Here is a 23,489-nt window from a genome sequence, read left to right as displayed (position 1 = left end):
TCGTTTTACAGCATTAAACCAGCTGTGCAGAGCGAAGAGCTCAATTTCTCCCCAGACGACTTCCTGTCATAAAAGGGTGGGCTCACAGGAGATTTGCTTTCTCGTGGGTCCTAGCCTACACAGCACTTCTGTTGTTTGGCTGCTAGCCTAAGAGCTTTGACAGGACCCTTCCACTTAAAAACACTGAATGCAGTGAAATTAGCCCAGACCAAGAGGCACAGGTCCTAAACAGCTCCTGCCAGGTTTGACTCAGCCACTGGGGAGTACCTTCTAACTGTCCCCTTCTCATCAGACTAGAGAATCACAAAAGATGATTCTGACCCACAATCCCCATCTCTCATCTGCCCCTCTCCAGGCAAGACCAGTTACCCAGGGCAGTGTGGTCTCCAGGGTAAGACACAAACAACTCTCTCACCGTGACACATATAAAGCTCCCTCCTCAGAAACTCGGGACTGACCTGGCCCAGCCAGAGGATATCTCAGGCAGCCACTGTTTCGCAGGTAGAAAGAGGAGGTGGGGCAGTGATGAACACCCGGGAAAGGTCTCCAAAACTTAAGGATTTCTAGAGAAATAAGTTCTAGAGCTCTGCCCCTCCCCAGAGCCAGGATCTCAGGTTGGGAACACTTTCCGCTCTGCCAGACTGGAAACAAGCTCTGTGGGTTGGCTTGAGCTGGTCAGATAGGCCTTGGGGCAGCTCCTGTGAGAGGCAGCTGTCTAGCGGAGATGAATCACTGACAGCCTGGGCCAGCACTTCTGGCTTCTAGAGCGTGGAAGGAAGTCTGTGGAAGGTAGAGAAGCTGTCTCAAATGTAGCCAGAGTGGAACAGGACAGCTGGGGACTGGCCCTGCCTTTGGCACATGTGGATGGGCTGACAACAAATGAAATACAATGGGGTCATAAAATATATTCAATTAATCCAAAATAAGATGGGGGCGGGGGGAGAAGGAACACAGAACAGAAAGGACAAAAAAATAGAAAGATGATAGACTTAAAATCTAATTATATCAATAATCATATTAAATGCAAATGATCTAAATAACCCAATTAAAGGGCAGAGATCATCCAATTGGATTTTAAAATAAACAAGATCCAACTATTTGCTGTCTACAGGAAATGAGTTTTAAATATAAAGACAAACCTAGCCTAAAAGTGAAAGGATGGATTTATAAATATCATGCTCCTGGTTATCAAAAGAAAGCTGGAGTGGCCTGTATTGAAATCAGACAAAGTAGATTTCAGAGTCAAGAATATTACCAGGGAGGGGCGCCTGGGTGGCTCAGAGGGTTAAAGCCTCTGCCTTCGGTTCGGGTCATGATCCCAGCTCTCTGCTCCGCAGGGAGTCTGCTTCCTTCTCTCTGCCTGCCTCTCTGCCTACTTGTGATTTCTGTCTGTCAAATAAATAAACAAAATCTTTAAAAAAAAAAAAACAACGAATATTACCAGGGATAAAGAAGGTTATTTCATCATGAGACGAGGTCAATTAATCAAGAGAACATAATCTTAAATGTTTATGTAATGAATAATGGAGCTTCAAAATTTAGCAAGATAGAAGCCTAAGGAGAAAGAGGCTATAGATATAGATATCTGTAGATATTGATAAATCTATATACCTAACCTATATAGATATATATCTATATATATGCTTATATATAATATAATATATATAATAATATATATATTTTAGGCATAATTATATTTGGACATTTCAGTCCCTCTCCTTCAATAACGGATAAAACAAGTAGACAGGGCAAAGGTGTGCCTTAACAAAGTTGTTACCGGTCACAATCCAATGTGATACACCCTTGGGGAGCATTTCTGAGGAGACCTAGGACCCAGAACAGGAGGAGGTGCCTGCAGGTGTCCCTCAGTAGTGTGTGTTCAGGTGCCGCCCCGCAGGGACAAACCCCCGCCTCCCAGTTTCTCCCAACTTGCTTCTGGCTCCCCCGTGTGGTAGTTCTGGGTTCAGCACGGGGCCTTCCGGCAGAGGGTTGGGGCAGGAGTGACCAGTGTTCTGGAAAGGCAGAGCCTCGGGGAAAGAGAGAGATGGTGGCATGCCTGCGGGAGGGGAGCACAGGGCCAGGAGCCAGGAAACTGGGCTCTCCACGCCAGCTGAGTCACCACCACGCAGCGACTGCAGAGGGTGGGGGTTGGGGGGTGGTGACAGAAAGGCACCCCGTGCGACTGATCCACCCTGGAGCTTGGGAAGCTGCCTGGCTATCCCTTTGGTGTGTAGGTCTTGGTCTATAGAGGGGAGCAACAGGCAACTGTTATTCTTGAAGCAAACGGGCTGCGGACCGTTATAGAGTCATAGTTATAGACTATGCGGACCGTTATAGAGTCATAGTGTCCTGGTTGTAGGCCCCGGACAGTAACCCATCTTTCTGGCATTTTGGAGAGCTGGCAGAGCCAGACCATGAAAGATTTCTGCCCTAGTGCAGATTCAGGTTGATTTCGAGGGCCGTGGGAAGCCACCACAGGTTTTCATCACGGGGAGGACAGGATCGACCCTCCCGTAGGGTCACTGGAGGCAGCAGAGACAGCCCTCCCACGTTACCTGCAGATTCGCAGGCCTTGGTCTGCACACGCCCTCGCACACATCTCCCCCCCCCCCCCCCCCCGAGCCTCACCACCCAGCACACCACCCAGTCCTCAGGGGAGAAGCCCAAGGCCCAGAGAACTAGGAGGCTGGCCCCGGGCCACATAGCAAGTGTGCTGTCTACACAGTCTGGATCAGAACCTAGCTCTTCTGCCACTGTGAAGCTCGTTGCTTTCTTTAAGAAAATATTTATTGCTTTAAAAAAAATTTCCACCCTGGAAACAGATAAAAGCATCAGTTATTCAAGCAGCACTGATGCAAGCAGCAAAAGCTGAAAGGAATCTAACTCTACCCCCTTGGGACTCTTACCCAGCCCCAAGGTGAATGAAACCTCTTCAGTGGTTTGCCGGGTGGGTCCAAGCCCTCACTCTACACTAACACACACAGACATATGTGTGCAAAATACAGATAGGGGGTAGGCACTCGTTCTTGCTTTGCACTATTCCCCACAGTACGTATGGACTGAGCTCTCCTTCGGATGCATGCCTTAGAATTGGCTTGGACAGCTGGAACTTTCTTCCCAGCTACCCGGGCTGTCTCCGCTGCTTACAGTGCCCCTTAGGCAGCAGCTGGACCCAGGGCCCTGGTCATCAAAGAGCCAATGACCTAAGACACTATCCTCTGTTTGCGGCGTGTCCCACTGATGGCATCCGGAAGGATTTTAGAGTCATGCCCGGCTAGACAAATGTGGACAGAATCTGAGGTCGTCCCTAGAAACACACGGTTCTTTTCATTTCAGAGAGTAAGTATTAATTGAACACATGTCAGGGGGAAAAAAATCCTCCGTACATCAAACCAGTGATTTGAGGGTTTTCTAAATTTCCTTTAACACACGCTTTATTTAAGTTTAATGAAATGAATCTATTTAAAGAGAAATATTGGGTAAATAGTAGCACAGGTGGAACATGGCTATGGCTGGCTTCCAAGTGAGGAAAGTACCCGAGCAAGGTTTGGGAGCTCCCGAGGGAGGGGCCGGGCTGTGCGGCCAGGAGCCGGGAGGCTGGCTTCCAGGGGCCGCTCCCGCTCCTGAAGGGGCAGGGGCAGGGGAGGGAACCCACGCCCGGCAGATGTCAACCCGCTGTGATTTGAGTGGAAGGAAGAGTGGTTATGTTTTCTGCTCATCCTCTGCTCATCCGATGTACTGAGACAAGAGAGAGGTTGCCAGGAACACCCTGGCCTGCCATGGGTTATAAGAATCAACAGTTGAGGCCAGAAACTTCCACTCTGGGGGTTGCTTCCCTGAAGGCAATGAAAGGCACGGACCAAACTGGCAAACTCACACGCCATTGTGAGGGTACTGGGGAGTCCCTGAGGGTTGGGTTTTTTGGTTGTGTTTTTTTGGGGTTTTTTTGTTTTGTTTTGTTTTTCCACCAGAGGAGCAACTTTAAGAACACATGAAGCATAAGGTCTTTGGGATGCTACAGCCATACTGGCAATTTGTTGTGCTGTTTGGCCAAGGCCAACGATGTTCTCTAGGAATCAGGCTTTAAAAAAAAAAAAAAAAAAAGGAATCAGGCTTCAGATGAAGAAGGGATCTGGGGTGCACATGAAGGAGATTTGCTAGGTGCTTAAGGAAAAATCGCATGTGTCAGACCTTGGAGACCTCTAAGGAAAGACTCTAAAAGCAACAGTTTCGTGGTGGAGAAGGCATAGGCAGGCAGCTGCCCTTCCTCTGCTGGCCCTGGGTGTCTTCCACATGGCCCTGTCAGCTTGCAGCCAGGGCTCTGAGTCCACCTCTGCCTCCCCACAACACACACTCCTGCCCCCCCTCCCTCCCTCCATGCAGGAGGCGGCAAGGCAGAGAGAAGACAGCTGGAACCTTGGGATTACTGCTTTCCAAAGGGGGATGCCAAAAATGTATCTACAGGGTGATCTCAACCATGTTTTGAAAAATGTATGAACGTACGGGAGGAAAATATAAAAAAGTTAACCAACAGCAGTCTCCTCCGGTTGGAGGAAAATCAGTGATTTTTCTTTTCCTTAAAGAGTGGAGAGGAGAAAGGACATGACATTGAGACCCCCCCCCAGCAGCCATACGGCCCCCAAACTAGCTGAGTTCAGACGGGACCACAGCAAATGCCCCCCGGGAAGACGGTGCTGGCGCATGAAGCTAGCTCAGCCCAGGTGACCATGTCAAGGTGAAAGAAAGCTCCATCCTGGTATTTAACTGAAAATCAACTCAAGGCGGAAATCAGCACAAACAAGCTTTTTAGAGAAGGGGAGTGAGCCTGGAGCACGGCCCGGGTTTTATTGATAGAAGGCTCAGTCCTGCCCTCGCTGTGCTGAAGCAGGCAGCCAGGCCTGGCCAAGGCAAACAGAACAGCCTGACCCAGCCGGGAGCAAACCTCACTCCAGGCCGTCGGTGGCTGGGGGCCGCTCGGCACCCATGCGGGACACTTGGATCCCCCCACATGGTTCTGTATAGCTCCTTCTATAATTCAGTGGGGATCTACTCTAGACACGGCCTCGATTCAGCTTCCAGAGGGTTCTGAGGTGGCATCCTCTTCCCAACAGAGGAGAAGGGGCCACTCCGCTTCCAAAGACTCAGACTTGGAAGGCCTCGTGTGCTGCTGGCATCCCAAGCAGGAGACGAGGTATAGAGCAAACTCCAGGGCCTGCCCTGGGGCCTTCCGCCCCCGTCACCTGCCAGGCTAACCTGTTCCAGGCCAGGCTTTCTCAACCTCCACACTGGGGACATTCAGGGTCAGGCGATGCTTTGTTGTGGGGACCTGTCCTGTGTCGTGGAGGGCAGTCAGCAGCTTCCCTAGCCTCCCCCATCAGACTCCAGTAGCATCACCCCAGTTGTGACAACAAAAAATGTCTCCAGAAACTGACATTTTTAGGAAACGTTGTCACACGGTGTGCTGTGTAACCACCCTCCTCCTTCTCATAAGGCAAACCTTCAGCAAAATTCTGCAGCAGGTCCCTGAGGAGGGACCTGAGGAGGTCCTTTTCCTCCTCACCCCTCATGAGGCAAGGCCCTCCCGGGAGGCCGGGCTACCTTCAGGCTACACCATAAACAGTTACAATTGCAAAGTGTGTGGAAGAGGCAAAGAGTTTTTAAAATATTGATCTTAGAGTCGGTTCAATCTCACGCTTATAAAAACATACATCATATTTGCTTTCTAGCAATGCTTTCTTAGTGGGAGAAAAGAGGTGGGGGGTGGTGATTACTGCGGTCAGCTAATCTCAGGATTTGGGGCCGACTTGGGGTTTCCCAGGGCCACTGGTATTCTCTTCAGGAAATAACCAGTCGTTCAGCACCTATATTGTCTCTCACAACACTCTGGGCATTTTCCTCATAAACATGGTGCTTATTTGATTATCTCGTTCCCTGACGCTGCTGCCAGCCCAGAGAGGCCAGGGGCCATGTCTGCTCCCTTCATCACTAAGTCCTTGGCATCTCTGGGCCTTGCATACAGTCAACCTTCAAAACATATTTGCTAAATGAATGAATGAATGGTATCTAGGGACCCTCCTTACATCCTTGACTAGCAACCATGGACTCATACATTAGGGATCAGATCAAATGTCACCTCCTCTGGGAAGTCTTCTCTGATTTCTCCCAACAGAACCAATTGCCTCCTATACTCAGAACACTTGATTCATACTTTCCATTGCAACATGCATCATGGTATACACTACTTGGTTGTATTCTGCCTCCCCTGCCAGAATGTAAGCTCTCTGTGGGTAAGAACTGCAATGATGTATCATTTACAATCCCCGCTCTCCCCAGTGCTCGGCACACAGGGGACACTCAATAAATCCTTGTTCAGTGCAAGAATCAGAAAATGTTCTCCCGTCTCCATTCCAAATCCTAGACATCAAAGTTTGGACGCATCAATTCCCTAGTTCTTTAACACAAGGAAAGAGTATCTGCCTGGCCCTTCTGAGGTTGAATCTAGATTGGCTGCCTGATTGGCCCACGGCATGATATGCTTGAAGAGCCTCACCCCGAAAGTCCCCACTGCCCCAGGGCCACGAGGCTTCAAGGGACCTTCAGGAGCCCTATCTCCTTTCAATCCTCACTACAACTGCACCTCTGGCTTAGAATCCCAGGTCAAAGCAGGCCCTGTGCTTGGAGAGACCTAATAAGGATTTCTGAATATCTACATACTTCTCGGGGTCACTGTTCTTGTTCCATCTGCCTGTTCCCTTGAAAAGGGGTGTGTCTGGCCAGAAGGGGACCCCAGCATCCAGGTTGCATGGAATGCATGCTGACCAGAGCTCCTGGGCAAAGAACGTAGAGCCTAGGCTACCAGCAGAAGCCATTCCCCGCCCGGTCCTGGAGCTCTGCTCCCTACCTGGCTGAAGATCGGCGTGAGGGTGCTTTCTGGAGAGGGTCTGTCCCGGGATGGGCCTTCCTGCCGACTGCAATCCAGCTGGATCAGGTGACGGCACTCCGGGTGGCAGGTGAATTTACAGTCTGGAAGGAAAGAACCACCGGGAGGTTAGGAGTCAGGTAGGATCCTGTCCACTTCCACCCAGAGAAACACCCCAGGAGACTGCGTTTAGCTCCAAGAAGGAAGAATGTGCAGGAGAGAAGCGGCAGCTGGGAGAAGAGCCTGGGGCCAGCAGAGATGCTGAGAGTTAACGCGTGTTTTACACATTGGCAAACTGTTTCCACCTCCATTATTTTGTGTAACCTTGCAGTCATGATTATTGCCACTTCACAGACAGGAAATTGGGGTCTAGAGACCTTAGGGACTTTCTCAAGGTCAGATTGTCTGACTTCAGGCTGGTGCTCTTTCTACTAATTTATATTAATCACCGGGGGGTCATGGATCCCCAGAGAAAGCCTTCACTTTTCTGGGCCTCATTCTGCCAATCTGTAAAATACAGGTAATAGCTTCCCTGCCTGGTGCACAAGGAAGTTTCTGGTTCCAGGGGAGAATAGGTCTTAACAAATTAAAAGTGCCTCCAGGGACAGAGGCATTTCATCCACAGGAAGGGCTGTTGCCTGTCTCCAACCCTGACCCAGCTCGAAATGTGGAGGTGGCTTCTCTAACCCAGCTAAAAGAGTCTACGGTGAACATCCCCCATAGGTGCCCCATGGGAGAGCATATGTCTCATAGACAATATTCATTTCCATGGAGGTGGGACTTAATTTCCAGGGTTGAAAAGAGCCTTGGGAACTACTCTGGAGATGGGGAGACCGGGGCTCAGAGGGGTGAGTGAGTTTGCCCAGTGACACCCAGCTCAGCCTCTGCTGGGACCAGTGAGGCTCGGCCAGGCGGCCGGTACTGCAGAGGGCAGCTGTGAAGCGACCGGTGGCCGCTAAAGACACCCACACACACCCACCAGCAGGTGAAATGTTCGGACTTGCTCCGGTTTCAGTGGAGCCCCCACAGAGAGCTGCTGAGCCTGCTGGGCTCACTTGTCCTAGAGGTACCACAGCTCAGCCAGAAGACCCTCCAGCTTGGGTGTGAAGTCGCTCTTGGGGACTGGCTTCCTGACTTTGCAGCCGGGTGTGTGGGGATGGGCGGGTGTGGGCAGGGTTCGTGGCAGGCGGTAAGAGAGCCCGCCCTCATTTGGATAACCTGGGAACCACTTCTGGCTGATAAGAGCTCCGGTTCTGGGATGCCTGGGCGGCTCAGTTGGTTGGTGTCTGCCTTCAGCTCAGGTCGTGATCCCAGGGTGCTGGGATCTCTGCTCGCATTGGGCTCTCTGCTCAGAGGGAAAGCCTGCTTCTCCCTCTGCCTGCCCCTCCCCCTGCTTATGCTCTCTCTCTTTCTCTCATATAAATAAATAACACCTTAAAAAAAAAAAAAGAATTCAGGCTCCTGACACTCTGTTCCTTCCTTATAACAAGTTCCAGAAACCAGCCCATTTGGACTTTTCCTTCGAAAGCCGCTGTAGCACCCTCCATCTTGGGCCAGGGGTGGGTCCCCTCCTCTCCCACTCTTCTGGGGAGTTTGGAAGGGAGGCCCCCACTCTCCCCAGCTTCCCTCTCCCTTTACCCCCCGCCCCCCCGCCCCCCCGCCGCCAAAGGTGAGCACCTGGGCCACATTCCTCCCACAGGTTTTGCCATGAACGTCTGCCGGAGAGCACACAAATGCAGAGACACGCAGATTCCAGAACCCCGTAACCATCTCACTCAACGGTCTGAAGCCCCCGGCCGCCTTTCTAGGATGGCAGTTCGAAGCTCTCGGACTTACCGGCCTCCTGCCAAAGGCCGCCAACATCTATTCCTTCAGACCCCACCGCTGTCTAAGCCTTCCTGACTCTCCTCCATAGAAGCCTTCCCCTCACCTGGGGATGGAATGGCGAAGCCGTTGTCTGAGGGGGGCACCCCATGCCTCCAAGTGCCCACATGCCTTTCTGGCCCCCTGCCCCTGTAGGAGATCCCTGCCCCGCACAAAGACAGCCTCACGCCTAGTGGGGTGAACAGCACAGGGGGTGTGCGGGCCAGGTCTCCCTTGCCCGAAGTGCCCGGAAATGCCGGGGCTCTGCTAAGGCAGCCCCGAGGCCAGAGTCCACACAGAGGAGCATTGTTCTGGGACTCCGCTCCTGGGACGCACCTGTACCACCTCTGGCAGCGCACTGAGCGGTGAAGAATGCCATGGGGATGCCAAGCAGGGGAAACAAGGAAGAGAAGGAAGGACTAGAAGCTCTCCTAACTCTACAGCAGGCAAGAGCTGTCGCCAGCTCACAAATGGGGAAGCGGCTCAAGACAGGAGAAGGTCTTCTAGTCTCTTCTTTGAACTCCTGGTACTGCTGACACAGGCTCTGTAGGTCCCTCTGTGCGTCCAGTTCTCTCACATTCTGTCTATCCATCTGTCTGTCTCTCTGACACACACAAACACCCAAAAACAGCACCAAAACCTCAGGAAGATTTTTTTTTTCCTTTTTACAGTCCTGACGCCGCGCTGGACAGAGCCAGGGAACAGAAGACTCCAGGAAGAGTATCGGGGATTTTATAAAAAGCACATTTGAGCACCAACGAAGTTGTTCCATCAGACCGTGTAATCACAGACTGTAGCAAAACCACTGGAGCATGTCTTGATAGTTCCAGGCCCCTGGAAATGCTAAGCCCAGGGCTTTTAGGACAGCAGAGATGAAGTCAGAGCCCCATGCCCTGATCCAAACACAGAAGCAAGCCCCACTGGCCCACCAGCCTGCAGGCCTGATGTACTCCGCTGGAGAGATCCAGGAGGTTCCAGAGACAGGGCTGCGTTCCCCTGGGACTAGGTGGGTGACCCCCGCAGGCCATCTTTCCCCCAAGACAGCTCATCATGACGGCTACCAAGACAACTCCTTGGTATCCATTGCCTTCTCCAGGCTTCAGCTGGTGTTCAGTCTGGACACAGAAAGGGAGAGGTCCCCTGGGGGGCACAAAGCCACAGAGGCACCTGGGAACGGCTCAGTTGTCCCTGCACAGCCAGCCTGCCATCTTTGGCAACAACTCCAATGTCTTAAACACAGACCTCCCTACACTTGAGGGTGATGAGGAATGAGACAGGACCCCTGGGGAAGTCAGGCTGCCTGGGCAGACAGGACACACATGCCTGAAGATAACTAACGAGTAAGACAGCACAGGGAAGGGCCTGACTGCCCAACAGTTCCAGGAAGCCTGCCTGCTCAGGGCACAGCAGCCCCTCCCAGCCACAGCAGTCTGGGAAGTTTTCTGGGTGAGGCAGGGTCTGGAGAGCTGGAAGAGAGGACCAGATTGCCGGAAACGCGTATTCCCATGTCACAGGGCCAAGAAGGGGCAGGGAGCTCCGACATCACAGAACAGATAGGACGAGGATCTCCCCGTCCAGAGGCAGCAGAGATCAGGGAGCAACATTCCTATGTTCTAATCGGAGTATCTTAGGGAGAACTGGCATTTCTTGACCCTTGTGTTGTCATCTATAAAATAGAATTATTATCCCTTCCTTCCGGGCTCTGCCCTTCCCTTGCAGCTCTAACCCCTGGCCCCCTTCCCAGGGGCTGCTTCGGAGAAAATGAATGTGCCTCCAGCTCCTGGAAGAGGAGCCTATGGAAACAGAGGGGCCAACCCTAAGGAGAAATAATGGAGACAAATCACAAAAGGGCTCCTTCTCCGAGGAGGGACCCCTGAGCCAGGATGGACAGGAGCAGCTAGGGCCCGCCCTCAGCACCCAGATGACATTAGTTCCCCAGTTGTCCTGTAACAAAGGACCATGAACTAGTGGCTTAAAACAGTATTTGTTTGGATTTGGATAAGGAAACGTCAAGCGAGTCTGATAAGGAAACGTCGAGCCCTTTCACCCCAGAGTGGCACACCAGACCCCACGACACGGTGGAGCTCTCTGCTTAACTCCCTCTGAGGCCAAGGCGTGGGAGGAGGGCGAGGCCTGCACCCAGGATGACCTCTGGGTCTGCAGCGAGGCCTCAGGCCACTCTCACAGTCACTCCGGGCTCAGTGAAGACCAGCTTCTTGCCCCGTATAGCCAAAGCCACTTCTGAGGCCCAAGGGGGAAGCATGACAACCTCTGAATCTAGGAGCAGGCCGCCTTGGTGAAGGTCAGCTTGAAAACGAACCTTCTTTTTTCCCCCTTTCTGCCTTCAGGGACCCGGCCCATACTGTGGTCTGATGGCAAGAGGATGCACTTAGAGGTAGACCTGGCCTTCAGTCACTCTACCAGCAACATGACCTTGGGTAAGTTATTGAACTTCTCTGAGCATTAATCTCAATTCTGAAAGGGGAACGGGCCAGCTCACAGGGCTACCATGAGGGTTCGGGATGGGGTCTTGATGCAGAGCACTGCACGGGGGCCCTCGGTCAGCGTTCCACCCCTGTGCCCCAGCCCTGCCCTGCCAGGCAGATGCCTCAGCTCAGCTCCTGGTGGTGATCTGCGGTTGGTCTCACCAACCTTCCTCCAGCTAGTCATTTCAAAGCAACACACAGGTGGCTTTAGTTATAGAGTTATTTGGTTCTAAGACTGTACAGGCCAAAGCAAAACAAAAACAAACTGGTGCTAGAAAATGCAGTATTAACCTAAGTTAACATAACATAAGAAGCAGTAGTCAGGGTTGTCCTGGTCCTCCAGAGCAAGTCAGTGGGGACAATCCCCAATATCAGGGGTCCCTTCTCAGACCTTCTCAGGACACTTCAAGGGACTCCCATTCTTGCGCTGGGAGTCCCTCCACACAACTCTCTGGGCTGGACCAGCTGTGGCCACTCAGAGACCACCCAGATCGCCTCCAACACCCCTGCACCTGTCTGTCCAGCCACCGGCCTGCTTCCCCCACTGCACACACCCACCCCCACACCATTACCCTGCAGCCTCCAGCCTGCCTGCTGTCCTGGCCAGTGAGTACCCTCTCTATGTCACCCCAAGATTTCCCCTCAGACCTCAGGCCCTCTTGCAAAGGACCCACGGGTTAATCGACCCTCAGCAACACTGCCCTCCAAGTTTCGAGCCTTGCTCTGGGCCCTGCTCAGTATGTGAGAGGACCTAACACTATTAAACATTCAGAAGGGGTTTGGTGTGAACCAGGTAAGTGACCAGAGTGAGGACGGGTGCTCTCCCTTTTGCCAAAGCAGAGGCCAGAGTCAGATCTCAGGCTACTGTCCCCTGTGCCTCAGTTTCCTCTCTGTGAAGTGGAGGGATAGTAGTATTGGCCTCGCAGGGTTGCGGTGAGAATGGAATGAGATACTCAGGTAAAAGTCACACAAGATCTGATACAAAGAGTTCAAATACGTATTAACTCTTCTTATTAATTGGCCAAAACCCAAGGTAGCATCATCATTCCAGAAGCCTGTCTGTGCATATCCTGCCCAGACCCACTGACCTTCCTCCAGACCTCCACTAAGTCATGATGCAAAAGGTCCCGAGGCACCCTCAGACCTCTGCTGAACCCCTATTCTCCAAGAAGGGAGGCCCTAGGCCTCAGCTCCCTGCATGAGTGAGGTGCCATGTGGACACAGAGCTAGCCTGGTGAGGGGTGACCCTTCCCTACTTTGGAGAGGCACCCCTGTCTGCCCCCGGATGGCTCCCTTCCCCTCCCTCCTCCCCTCACCCCTCCAATATTTGAACTTCTACAATCTTACTCAGGTTTCAGAAAAGAAAATTGTTAACCAAGTAGATACTGTCCCATATTCAGGGGATATGGATAAGTGAGAAGGTCCTTACGTCTAAGATACTAATTTCCTACAATAATTCATCCTGAGTGTGTATCTATTTGTATCTAAATATCTCTTCACTAAACTGTTCGTCTCATGATTGTTTATGACAACAAAATTGCTAGAAATACCCATACCCACCTATAGGTGGCCAGCTACAGTTAGGCTCTTTTTTTTTTTTTTTTTTTTTTTTTTTTTTAAATTTATTTTTTATTTTCAGTGTAACAGTATTCATTATTTTTGCACCACACCCAGTGCTCCACACAATCCGTGCCCTCTATAATACCCACCACTTGGTTCCCCCAACCTCCCACCCCCCGCCCCTTCAAAACCCTCAGATTGGTTTTCAGAGTCCATAGTCTCTCATGGTTCACCTCCCCTTCCAATTTCCCCCAACTCCCTTCTCCTCTCTATCTCCCCATGTCCTCCATGCTATTTGTTATGCTCCACAAATAAGTGAAACCATATGATAATTGACTCTCTCATCTTAACTTATTTCACTCAGCATAATCTCTTCCAGTCCGGTCCATGTTGCTACAAAAGTTGGGTATTCGTCCTTTCTGATGGAGGCATAATACTCCATAGTGTATATGGACCACATCTTCCTTATCCATTTGTCTGTTAAAAGGCACCTTGGTTCTTTCCACAGTTTAGCGACCGTGGCCATTGCTGTTATAAACATTGGGGTACAGATGGCCCTTCTTTTCACTACATCTGTATCTTTGGGGTAAATACCCAGTAGTGCAATGGCAGGGTCATAGGGAAGTTGTATTTTTAATTTCTTGAGGAATCTCCACACTGTTTTCCAAAGAGGCTGCACCAACTTGCATTCCCACCAACAGTGTAAGAGGGTTCCCCTTTCTCCACGTCCCCTCCAACACATGTTGTTTCCTATCTTGCTAATTTTGGCCATTCTAACCAGTGTAAGGTGATATCTCAATGTGGTTTTAATTTGAATCTCCCAGATGGCTAGTGATGATGAACATTTTTTCATGTGTCTGATATAGGCTCTTTTTTTAAAATACATACTACTTAGCCATTGTATCAGATGAGGCAGATTGATACTGGTCAACTTGGGGAAATGTCCACAAACATATCACTTGAAAAAAAAAAAGGTCATGTTCTGTAGTTCTAATAATATAAAAATACACATGTGGCTAGACACATTGTTCAGACAGCTACCTGGAAGGAAGGGGACATGCTTGCTCAGAGGATGGGATTTCAAGTGTTTTACCTCTCTGCATCATTGCTAAATTTCCACAATGAACATACATTCTTTGCCAATAGGGAAAAAATGCTACAGAAAAGGAACGAAGAAAACTCACGTAACCTACACTGTAGTAACAGCAAAGAGCCTTTCTACACTCCCTGTATGCATGCCAGACGCTTTGTATACAAGATTTCACAAAGTCAATACTATGCCTGTAGGACATGTTGCTTTCCCTATTTTTAAAAATAGATTTTATTTTTTAGAGCAGTTTTAGGTTTGAAGCAAAACTGACCACAAGTATAGAGAGCCCCTCCATGTACTTCCGGCTGCCTCCTAGTCAATTCCCATTATCCCCGTCCTGCCCCCCGCCCCGCCCTCCGCCAGGGGCACATTTGTTACAACTCATGAACCTATTAGCATGTCACTCTCCAGAGCCCCTGTTTACCTTCAGGTTCAGTGATGGGGGTGACGTACATCCAGTGAGTTTGGACAAGTGTGTAACGATATGTACCCACAATTATTCGTCGTGCAGAGTAGCCTGATTGCCCTAAAAATCCTCTGTTCATCCCTCCCATCCCCTCACCCTTGGAAACCACTGATCTTTCTCCTGCCTCTGGAGCTTTGCCTTCTCCAGAATGTCATCTTGTTGGCATTTTGGGATCGGCTTCTTTTACTTCGGAACCGCATTTAAAGTTCCTCCGTGGCTTTTCATGGCTTGAAAGCTCATGGAGTGCTGAACAGAAGCATTCCATCGTGTGAAGGGACCAGAGCTTCTCTGTCCATTTTCACCTACCAAAAGACATCTTGGCTGCTTCCAGGAAGCTATGAGCAAGTCTACTATAAATGTCTACCTGTGGGGTTTTGTGTGGACATAGGTTTCCAGATCCTTTGGTCTACTCCAAGTTTAGGGATGTGCATACCGAGACTTGGAGGGGTGAGAGCCTCCCAGCGAGTCAGCAGCAGAGCTGACGAGAAAATCCACCATAACTGACTCCTTCTCACTAGCCCTGTTTTCTGCGAAGCTGTTCCTCAGAGCCATCCTCTTCACTCGGTCCTGTCTCCCCTACCCTTCACTACTTGAGGCCGGGTCGGGTGGCGTCATCGAGGCTGGGGGACAGGGTGGCTGGTCCAAGCCCAGAAAATAGTGTGAGCCAATGGCATTTGAGTAGCGAGTGCTTTTTCCCTCTGCCCCCGCAGGTCATGGCCACAGTATTCCTCCCTGAGGTCCCCACCGCGTCCTGGGAAGCGTCCATTCACATTTCTAGTCCCAGTCCAATCAAAACCCTCAGCCTGGGAGCTCCAGACCCCAACCATCCTGTCTGCTTGCTCTGGCCTGACTCTCTAAACATGGCTCCCAGCACCACCTGCCTCACAGAGGCACCAAGTGGCCCTACTCAGCAGTGGCAAATCAGAAATCCTTAGACCATGGGGTACCTAAAGGCGCGCTGCATGCTGGGCATGAGGAGGTCTTTGCGAAGAGGTGCAGGGGATGGAGCCCCTCATCGGGAGCTGGGGAATGCACAGAATCCAGCCTCCAGAGTCCCACACATCTGGGTTTGGTGCTTCTAATGGAGTATGAGATGCCTGGGCAATTTACCTAACCTCAGTAAAATAGAGAATTTATTTAGCCTCGAAGACTTCATCTGCAAAATGGAAGCAGTCCTATCTTCCTGGCCAGCAGATTTGTTGCCAAAATTAAAGAGAATATTGGTAGAGCATCCAACACTGCCTGGCACATAGTAGGTGCTCAATTAAGGGTAGTCATCACCTTCTACACGTTGGGATTCCTGCGTCTGGGTGGTCTGGCCCCAGGGTGTGGTGCTGGCCTCTCTCCTTCGGGGCCCTCTCCCAGAGTGTTGCAGGGAGAAGAACCATGCGACTGCCCAGGGAGCTCCCCGACCTGTTGCCACTGATGCGTCCAGAGGAGGAAGCCAGGGATGTGAGCGGGGGAGTTGTGTTGGAGGGTGGAAAGGTAAAGGCTATGGTTTGTCAGGCTTGGAGGTTTGCAGCAACTGCCAACACCAACACCATCTACACATTTGTCATACTCCTGGCTAACCTCGGAGTGAGGGTGGGGCAAGGCAAGGGCAGACCTCCGCTGAACCCCTATTCCCCAAGAAGGGAGGCGCTAGGGCTCAGCTCCCTGCATGAGTGAGGTGCCACGTGGACACAGAGCTAGCCTGGTGAGGGGGTGACCCTTCCCTACTTCGGAGAGGCACCCCTGTCTGCCTCGTAGGTCAGCCAGTCGGGTCGGGACATCTGCATCTCTGTGCTTCCAGGAAGGCCTGCAAACCCCAGCCCTGCTGAGACCACATACTGTAATTTCTTGTTTCGGAGGCCAGACCACCCCCGAGGGTACTCAGCACCCCCTTGCCCTAGACTGGACGGTCTGCAGACGCACCACTGCTCCCCACCCCCACTGCACAACGCCATCCGGCACACACACACAGCCCATGGAATGGACCAGAAAGCAGGCCAGGAAGCCAACAGCAAAAGCCGCCGTAGTGGCAGGGGAGCGACCTGGAAGCCAGGCCCCACATCCCAAGGCAGAGACTGTAGGCAGGTCCCTCCCACAGACAGGGAAGGTGGGCCGCTGGGCACAGGGAGGCCTCGGTGTCTGCGGGAAGCACCAAGAGGAGATGCGTCTGAACACGCCCCAGCCGGATCGGACTTTCAGTTCCCACGTAAAACAGAGGGCTGGGGTGGGCGGGCTTTACGGGAAGCAGGCTCCCCCAGGTCAGGTGTGCTGAGCATAGAGAGTGCCCCAGAGGTGGGGTGATTCTGGAACGCCTCAGCTAAACTGAGGCCATGAGGCCACCCTAAGATCCTGGTCTTCATCCTCTCCCAAAGCGACCGGAGAGGTCCAGCATGTGGCAGGCCTGGGTGGGGTTGGACAAGCGCTTTTGAGTGACAACGTCTGTGCAGAAGGGAAGGGCAAAGGGTCCCACCCTGTTGCTCAGGGACCAAAGCAGATTATAAGATTCTTTCTGAGACCTTGGTTGCTAGGCATCAGGTGTAAGTTGTTAATGCCTGAGCCTGGCTTCTCCCGTGATTCGTCCCCTACCAGCCTGGCTGACTCTGGGTGTAGACCCTGGGTGCCCAGGCTGGCCTGCAGAGGCCCAGTCCTGCCCCGTGTGGGCGGGTGTGTGGGGGTGTGCCTCTTGGGCAGGCCCATTAATCATCTACCTCCAAGACAACCACACATCCTGAGGCCAAAAGCAGCCACAAAAGGAAGGCGCTGTGGCCAGGCAGGGCTGGGGATGTGAGCTGCGGGGGAGGGGTATTTGAGGAGGGGCAGGTGTGGCAAAAGAGGGCAGGACAGTTCACAAGTTCAGACAGACAATGCAGGAAGTGAGGGAGGCCGCAGACGGTGCCCTCCCTGGGGCGGGGGCAGGAGGGGACCACAGGACACCTTTCTACACGGTCTGTTTCGTGCCATGTCAGTCTTTGGGGGTGCTGATCCTGAACCACATTTGCATGTCCCCTGTCCCGTGCATACACGTATATATGTTTAAAAATATAAACACGCTGGGGCGCCTGGGTGGCTCAGTGGGTTAAGCCACTGCCTTTGGCTCAGGTCGTGATCTCAGGGTCCTGGGATCGAGCCCCACATCGGGCTCTCTGCTCTGCGGGGAGCCTGCTTCCTCCTCTCTGCCTGCCTCTCTGCCTACTTGTGATCTCTGCCTGTCAAATAAATAAATAAAATCTTAAAAAAAAAAAAAATATATATATATATATATATATAAGCACGCTTTATAGGGTTGAGCCATTTGTAGCAGCGCATGCTTCAACCACAGCTAGTACTAACTGGCCCCCCGCTGGGACGACTCCAGCACGCTCCCTCCGGCTCTTGGGCCCCCACCCCCTGGTTTTTCCTATTATTTACACTTCCGATATTTGTAACTTTGACACCCTCTTGTAGCTGTAATTCCCACAGTCATCTGTAGTTCCTTCTACTTTTAAATCGATTCAGTCTTTTTTACAAGAGCGACACTATTTTTCATTTATTCTAATTAATCTTCTGGTTGACGGACATTTTTTGGCATATTTCCACATGTACTCTGTTTCCCAACCATGCCAGCGTCTGGGAGAGCGGCGCCCCTGCTGCAGAAGCTGCGCCGCGGTATGGTGGCTTCCACGGCGGTTACTGGGTGACAGGGGCAGTGGGGAGGGGCTGTGGGTGAAGGCGAGTCTGCAGACCCTCAGTGTGGTATCCCAGAGCATCTCTGAGAAGCCCCCGCCATCACACCCTTGGACAAGAATAGAAAGAGGCTTTTGGGGGGAAATGTTAAAGTTCATGATTTCAGGTGGGACCCCAGGATGGCAAAGCCAAACAGATCTCATCCTTTGTGTGCAAGGGTCTGTGGGCTTGTCGGCAGGACCAGCTGACTCCACATCCAAAGAAGTTCAAGTTAGGACATGGCCAGACAGACAGACATGCAAAGATACGGCACCATTTTTCAAGAGGGGCAATTAGAGCTTGTGCCCCCAGCCTCCATCAGGACATGTGTGCTCAGAGAGGCACAGAGAGAACATTCCCTTTTCATACAGTTCTGCCCCTGTCTTTCCACAGAAACCTAGTCATTAGTCAGTTTCCCGTGTATGCAGGTATACATTCATCCCACATGTATTTTTTGAGGGCCTTCGAGGTGAGCCACTGTTCTAAAGGATAGCATTTATACCCAAAGACTTTCCACAATAGGAACAAGTGGACAAAAGAAAAAATTAGGTATATATATATATATATATATACATATATATATATATGTATATATATATATACACGCACACACACACACATACATACACACACACACACACTTTTGATTACCACCATGGAAAAAAATAAGTGGACAAAAGAAAAAATTAGGTATATATATATATATATATATACATATATATATATATATATATATATATACGCACACACACACACATACATACACACACACACACACTTTTGATTACCACCATGGAAAAAAATAAATACTATTGCCAGAGCACCTTAAGAAAAGAAAAAAAAATACTTTAAAACGCTGTAGGCAGCTGGGTTTAAGGGAGTTGTACAAATAGTAACAAGCTCACGGTATCCGAGGCCAGTGTGGGGCTGCCAGATGCCCTCTCGGCTTCAGGCCTGCACAGGAGGGGCCTCTGCCCCCCCACCCCAGGCATGTGTCACTATGTTCGGGGTGTAAGAGAGACAAAGCAGGTGGGGTCCCCCACCCCCAGGGGCTCAGGTTCCTCTCCACTCGTCCCTGGGCCCCTGCAAAGACACCAGGAGTCTGGGTAGCTGATAAAGAAAGGACACGATCCCTAGTAATGAGGGACAGATACAGAACGAAGAGCTTAAGGAGGGTGTTTTGGTTTGTTTTTTGCTTTGCTTTTGTTTTATTGTTCTTATTATTTTCAAAGGTTTATTTATTTTAGAGAGACCATGTGCATGCATGAGCAGGGGAAGGGGCAGCGGAAGAGCGAGAGGCTCTCAGGCCGACTCTGCTCAGTGCCCAGAGCCCAACATGGGGCTTGATCTCACGACCCCTGAGATCGTGACCTGAGCTGAAACCAGGTGTTGGACGTTTAACCGACAGAGCCACCCAGGGGCCCCGTCTTAGTGCTTTTAAAGCAGACACCATCTCTGAGCAGGGGCAAAGGGCAGTCTAGCCTCTCGTGTGCCTACGGTATATTTTTGGCAGTGTCCCCAAGGAGAAGAACAGTTAAACGAGTTTGCAAGAAGCTCTGCCCAGGTGTCTGCAGCCTGCAAGGCAGCAGGGGAAGTTGAGACGGATGTGCGGATCTGAGGGCGCACACAGGTGTATGCACACAGGTATGCCCATCAGGACCAGGAGGCCCCAGGAGCTTGGGTGCACCCAGAGGCCATCCTCCAGGGGACAGCCAGGCTGCTGCCTCCAGCTGGTTTTTCCACACCTGCACTGATGTCACTTGCCCTCAAAGTGCCGATCACCAACCAACTGGGTGAAAGACTTTCTGCCTGAAAAGAAAAGTAAATAGATGACGTCTGCAGGAGACTCACAAAGGCTGCTTTACAGCTGTGTCCCTATAGAGCCAAGACCACCTGAGGTTTCTGGACAGACCCAGACTGTTTCCCAGTGACCCCCAGCAGGCTCTTCAGATGATACATGACTTGCTCCTTGGCCACATGCTTGCTCAGCTCGAATGATGCCCCGTGGGCTCATCTAGCCTTCCTCGTTCATTAAGCGGTGTGGCAAACTTAATGATAGGAATTTTTCCAGAGAAGATGTGTGAGTTTCGTGCCCCTCCCCCACTTGTTCCCTGGGCAATCTTCAAACCCTGTCTCTTTCACAAAGGCTAGCCCACCCTTGCGCAGGTATGATGGAAGAACAGGCAACCCGATGCAGCGGGGGTCGGGGCGGGGGCGGAGAGGGGGCTCGCACAGGTGACCTACCAGAAGCCATTACTAGAAGTCAGTAAATTAGAACAGCTGCCAAGAAGGGACCTGCTATGTGACAAGCACCATGTCAACTGGTTTATATCCGATGTCACATTTAACTTAAATGACAGCAGCCTGAGATCGAGATTCTTTGCCCAGTTTACACTGAGAGTAACCAAGGCTCAGAGAGGTTCCTCTGTATGAGGAAGGCCCTCCCGCCAAGAATCCAAGATCCGGACTCCACTCAGCTCGGCTCGAAGAAGCCAGTGTTCCTGCATGCCCTACTATAGGTTGCTGATAGATTCCCGCAAGTAAGATGAGCTCTTCAAGAAATCTGCAGTCTACTGTCTACTGCTGCCATCATCTTTGAGCGCGCTGTCTCCCCTCTTCCGATCCATTAAGTCTAAATGCTAACACAAGCTAAACGAGCTCGCGAGCCTTCGAGGCAATGCAGCATTCGCCTAGACCTTAATGCTGCCACTCCAGGTCTGATTGATTTTCTTAAATCTATAACTCCTTGGGCTGAATAGCAAAGGAGCAAGGGAATGATCTGTTGAATAATTCTTGCAGCAGGGGAGGAGGAACGCAAAGGCACGAGTGAGCATTTAAATTGAGAAACTCAGCATCCAGCTGTCTTCTCAGTGAGGGCCGCAGTGTGTATTAGGCCATTGAGGAGGATAAATTATGCAGGCTGGCTAAGAGTATTTGTCTCCAAGTGGGGATTAGGTCTAGTTGAATTACAATTCCCACTTCTTAAGAGGTAAAACCTAGATCAGAAAAAAATCATATTTTCCAGAGTCAAGACCATGTCATCTTTTTAAACTCTGCTTCCGAAATCTCAGCCCAGAGAGGATTGTTTGGTTTCGTTCCATTTCTAGAAGTCAGTGTTGTGACCCACTGAACATCCACCCATGCCTGAATGGGTTCAAGAACAGCATGGAGACAAGTGGGACAGGAAACCTCGAGGAAGCTATCGTGCTCCCAAGATCCAACCATCAGCAAGAAGTGGCAGATGGTCAGTAAGGGGACTAGAACCCAAGGCAAGGGGTTCCAGGCTTGGCTGTGCTGCTCTGGTCCCTAGCAAGGGGCCTTACTTCTCTGAGCTGCTGCATCTGTAAAATAACCAAACCCCCTTCCCACTCCCCCTGCTCAGGCGTCTGGAGGGAGTACCTGATATTGAAAGTAAACAAACAAACATAAGTGCTTCAGCTCTTTGTCAGAAGAGCACTAGAGAAGCTTCCAGGTGAGAAACACCCTGCCTAGGAAATGTCACTGTGCCTAGGTCCTTGGGAGGCTGCTGACTCCACACTGTGACAAGGTCTCACACCCCTCAGAGCTCCAGCACAGCAGAGTGGAAAACAGTGTCATCCAAGTGTCCATCTTTCCCCAGCTCAGGGGCCCAGATGAAGATGACTGCTCAGCCCTCGTTCTCAGCCAGTTAAAAGCCGTTCAGACCCACAGGCAGCCTGGGCCTCTGTGCATGTGCTTTCAGACCTGCCCTTCCAGCTAAAGCTGGCAGGGTGTCAGCACCTGAGCTTTGGCCCCTGGAGGGCTGCTGGGCTCAGCAGCAAATCCCAGGCCACCATTTGGCTCCTGCACTCCCTTCCCCATGGGGAAGGCCACTTGGCCAAGGCCTCGGACCCCAAGAACCCCCCGAAGGCCCCTAGCTAGGGCACTTGGACCTACCGCGAGCCAGCCGGGCCTCATGGCAGAACCGCTGCAGGGCTTGGAGCCTCTGTGATCCCGAACGGCTCCTGGGGAGCCTGCGGAAGAGCCGCTGGAGCCTCGCCAGGACTGTTCGGAAGCAGGCAGGAGCCGCCTCGTCATCCCAGCAGCCCTCGGTCATCCCGCTGTGGGGGATCCGCGGCTTCTCTCCGGGCCGGCGGGGATGGAGTGATGATGAATGGAGAGTCTGGGGGCTCCCGTGACTGGGGCTTTGCTCCAATCAGCCCAACCCAGCTCCTTTTCCCAAAGGGAGTCCCAGGCACCTGGGACGTGGGGCCCGGGTACCGGCTCAGCCTGCACAGCGCCTTTCTCCTGCGCAGCTGAGGTCCCTTCCCACCACCTCCCCCAATGGAAAACTTTCTATTCCTGGGGCTTTTAGCTTGATAAGATAAAAATGCCCCCACCAAACAGGCTGCAGGAAAGAGCCTGCCCCAAGCTTCACTGCTCAGTGCTGCCTGTGAGCCTGAAAATCAATGTCTCCAAAGTTTCAGCAGACAGCAGAAGTGACCGGTTATCTCACACCGTAAGCCCGACCCAGGAGCTCATTAATGGATTTCTTTGGGGACGGCGGATTAATAATGCTTTACCAGCTATATAGGCTCCTGGGGGAATGAGGCGGCTAATTCACATTCTCCCACGCTAAGCCCAGGGGTGGGGAAGAGTGTCGGCTTTCAGCCATCTGGGCTGGGAAGGAGCCGGTGAGCAGAGAGAGGTAAGCAGTGAAAAGGGGGAAGAAAGAGAAAAGAAGAGAAGAACAGAGTCTCTCATAAATAGGATAGAAATGTTCTCTGGCCTCAGAATGGTGCTCACTGGGCATCCCTCAACACTGACTCCCAGAAGCCACCAAGTCCTTAGCGGGGAAGTTCCCAGAAGCCCTGTCACCCAGGCTGAGCTGGGCAACCAGCACCAGACCGGCTGCAAAGCCTTCCAGGAAAGCCACCGGGGATTCCAGAAAAGGAAAGCCAGAGATTCCAGAATTCATCTGCCAACTGCCAGATGAGGCCAGTTTCAGACAAGGGAGGGCCATTTGTCCTGGCCTGCAGAGGACTCAGGTGTGCATAGAAATAAAGGTGCATTTACACATCTATGCTCCAGTCCCCAGGTGTTAGATCCAGAAGTCAACACCTGTGGGTTCCAGTGTTAGCTCTGCTAGACCTCCTGCAACCGCCATCCAGGGTCCACTCCCCTGTGCCTTTGTTTGTCCCCAGGTCATAGAGAACACGGAGCGGCATCTGAGCCAAAGGCCATGTCCTCCGGCCCACTTAGAGAAGTGGCAGAAAAACCCAAGCAACACTCTGTTCCTCCAAACTGGACCGCCATCATCTGCCTTCCTCCTAGGAAATCCGGGTAGAGGGTCCCCCTGTTAGATCACCCACCACGGCTGAGGGCCTCAGTACGTGGTGCAGGAACAATAAAAACTTGTTTGTACTCTTGACAATAAAAGCTCATTGTTCGCAA

At 51.6% G+C, this 23,489-nt stretch overlaps 1 protein-coding gene across 1 annotated transcript in view; it reads right to left on the bottom strand.

Annotated features, from left to right (window-relative positions):
• RASSF5 (Ras association domain family member 5) overlaps positions 1-23,489 on the bottom strand; it is a 66,333-nt gene that overhangs the window by 33,541 nt on the left and 9,303 nt on the right. Inside the window, exon 2 of the mRNA XM_059145298.1 lies at positions 6,902-7,023. Within this exon, the coding sequence (XP_059001281.1) occupies positions 6,902-7,023 (122 nt within the window). The remainder of the gene's footprint in view (positions 1-6,901; positions 7,024-23,489) is intronic.

The sequence above is a fragment of the Mustela lutreola genome, chromosome 14, assembly GCF_030435805.1.
Source record: "Mustela lutreola isolate mMusLut2 chromosome 14, mMusLut2.pri, whole genome shotgun sequence".
Classification (NCBI taxonomy): domain Eukaryota; kingdom Metazoa; phylum Chordata; class Mammalia; order Carnivora; family Mustelidae; genus Mustela; species Mustela lutreola.
The sequence above is the reverse complement of the archived record's forward strand: the minus strand, read 5'-3'. Positions and strand labels throughout refer to the sequence as shown.